General features: G+C 51.5%; 1 protein-coding gene across 1 annotated transcript in view; it reads right to left on the minus strand.

The window, feature by feature from the left end:
• Window positions 1–2,500, minus strand: part of lars2 (leucyl-tRNA synthetase 2, mitochondrial) — a 53,681-nt gene that overhangs the window by 45,000 nt on the left and 6,181 nt on the right. Inside the window, exon 3 of the mRNA XM_080857819.1 lies at window positions 653–784. Coding sequence (XP_080713945.1) covers window positions 653–784 — 132 coding nt within the window. The remainder of the gene's footprint in view (window positions 1–652; window positions 785–2,500) is intronic.

Below are 2,500 nucleotides of genomic sequence, written 5' to 3' on the forward strand. Positions count from 1 at the left end.
AAGAGAGCGTGCGAGGGATAACAAATAGAAAGAGAGACTTTTGACCTTTAAAAACGTTCACTGAAACTTTTTTGTAAAAATCATTGTTAGTCACGTCAGTCAAATTCACCAGCAAAACACATGTCCTCCCGGGGAGAGAGTGAGAGGGAGATAGAAAAACTGACCAACAACAATGAAGAGCTTTCACAAAGTACACTGATGGAGAGAGGGGGAGAGCAGACCTTCAAAAAGTCACACATATACACACACATCTAGCACTTTGCATTTAAGTGAGGGTTGGTGACTGATTCAGAACACCTTTTTGTGATTGGGAAGAGGAATTGGGTTGCATTGCCAAGGAAACCAGAATGGCTTTGATGTGAGGAATGAATAGTATTTTAGTGTGTGTGTGTGTGCCTTTGTGTGTGCCTGTGTGCCTGTGTGCGTGTGTGTGTGTGTGTGTGTGCCTGTGTGTGTGCGTGTGTGTGCCTGTGTGTGTGTGCTCCCGTGTGTGTGTGTGTGTGTGTGTGCTCCCGTGTGTGTGTGTGTGTATATGTGTGTGTGTGTCTGTGTGACTGTGTGTGTGTGTGTGCCTGTGTGTGTGTGTGTGTTTGCCTGTGTGTGTGTGTGTGGGTGTGTGCCCGTGTGTGTGTGCCTGTGTGTGTTTACACACCTGGTGCCCCCTCATCCTCTGGAAGTGAGCTATGGTGTCACTGATGGTGTAGACGCGCACGTGCCCCATGTGCAGACGGCCAGACGGGTACGGAAACATGGAGAGGACATAAAACTTCTTCCGCCTGGAGCTCTGTTTGGACAGACACAGAGACAGAGAAAGACATAAAGAATAAGAGAGGATGAAGGGTACAAATCTTTTGTGATGAAGAATGTACAGCCTAAAGGCCCTTGCTTGGTTCTGCGTTGAGCATGAATTGCTAGGTGCTTATGCGTTGCGTTGGGGGTGTTGCCAAGCAATTCACCGCCAGAACAATAGGCTTGCGTAAAATGGCGCAAGTCTAGAAAAAGGGGCCGATGCACGCAAGACGTGAAAAGTGTGTTTGTGTGTTTGCGCTTACGCTTACGCCTCTGAGCATACCAAGCTTTAACCGTGTGCCTGCATCAAAATGAGAAAAAATGAGACCTTTCAAATAATTGCTGTGAGCACAGGAACAGAGTGTTCCCACATACCAATCTGCAGACAGTGTCGCAGTTTACAGAAACTCCTTTTCTTTTGTCAAAGTCCCGACTTCCCTGGTGATCACCAGCCCTAAAGTAATGTGCCGTGGATAATAGACCTCCCTTTCTCAAAGTTCTCTAAAGCCGGCCCATGCTTCCTTGTCAATGCACGCCGGCCCCAAGCGGAGCCCGTCTGGAAGAGGCCGGGGCCTTCAGGAACCTTCCGGAGCTCTGTCCAATGCACTTTAAATGACGAAAGGTCTGTACGGTCTTAAATAAAAAAGCCCTTTTCATTTCATCCAATAAAAGAAACACTCAGGGCCACTCACAGGAGTGCTCTGATGCCTGATGACGCCACGCAGGTTAGATCATCGTTTAAATGCATAAAAGATGCGCTTGATCTCGCTCCCCTGAGAGGAAGGACAGGAGGCATTGAAGGCGATATGGATGGAAATTCATAAGTGCCATTACTGACTCTCTCACATAGTAACTGACGTTGGAATTGATCCAGGAGTACCAGGCCTAATTATCAGAATCTGGTGTCAATCTGGAATGTTGCTGGACCTGGTGTCGGAAAGGTCCGGGAGACAGCGGAAGGGTTGGGGAGACAGCGGAAAGGTTGGGGAGACAGTGGTAAGGTGGGGGAGACAGTGGTAAGGTGGGGGAGACAGTGGAAAGGTTGGGGAGACAGTGGAAGGGTTGGGGAGACAGTGGTAAGGTGGGGGAGACAGTGGAAGGGTTGGGGAGACAGTGGTAAGGTGGGGGAGACAGTGGAAGGGTTGGGGAGACAGTGGAAGGGTTGGGGAGACAGTGGTAAGGTGGGGGAGACAGTGGTAAGGTTGGGGAGACAGTGGAAGGGTTGGGGAGACAGTGGTAAGGTGGGGGAGACAGTGGAAGGGTGGGGGAGACAGTGGAAGGGTTGGGGAGACAGTGGAAGGGTTGGGGAGACAGTGGAAGGGTTGGGGAGACAGTGGAAGGGTTGGGGAGACAGTGGTAAGGTGGGGGAGACAGTGGAAGGGTTGGGGAGACAGTGGAAGGGTTGGGGAGACAGTGGTAAGGTGGGGGAGACAGTGGAAGGGTTGGGGAGACAGTGGTAAGGTGGGGGAGACAGTGGTAAGGTGGGGGAGACAGTGGAAGGGTTGGGGAGACAGTGGTAAGGTGGGGGAGACAGTGGTAAGGTGGGGGAGACAGTGGAAGGGTTGGGGAGACAGTGGTAAGGTGGGGGAGACAGTGGTAAGGTGGGGGAGACAGTGGTAAGGTGGGGGAGACAGTGGTAAGGTGGGGGAGACAGTGGAAGGGTTGGGGAGACAGTGGTAAGGTGGGGGAGACAGTGGAAGGGTTGGGGAGA

The sequence above is a fragment of the Sprattus sprattus genome, assembly GCF_963457725.1.
Source record: "Sprattus sprattus genome assembly, chromosome: 19".
NCBI lineage: Eukaryota > Metazoa > Chordata > Actinopteri > Clupeiformes > Clupeidae > Sprattus > Sprattus sprattus.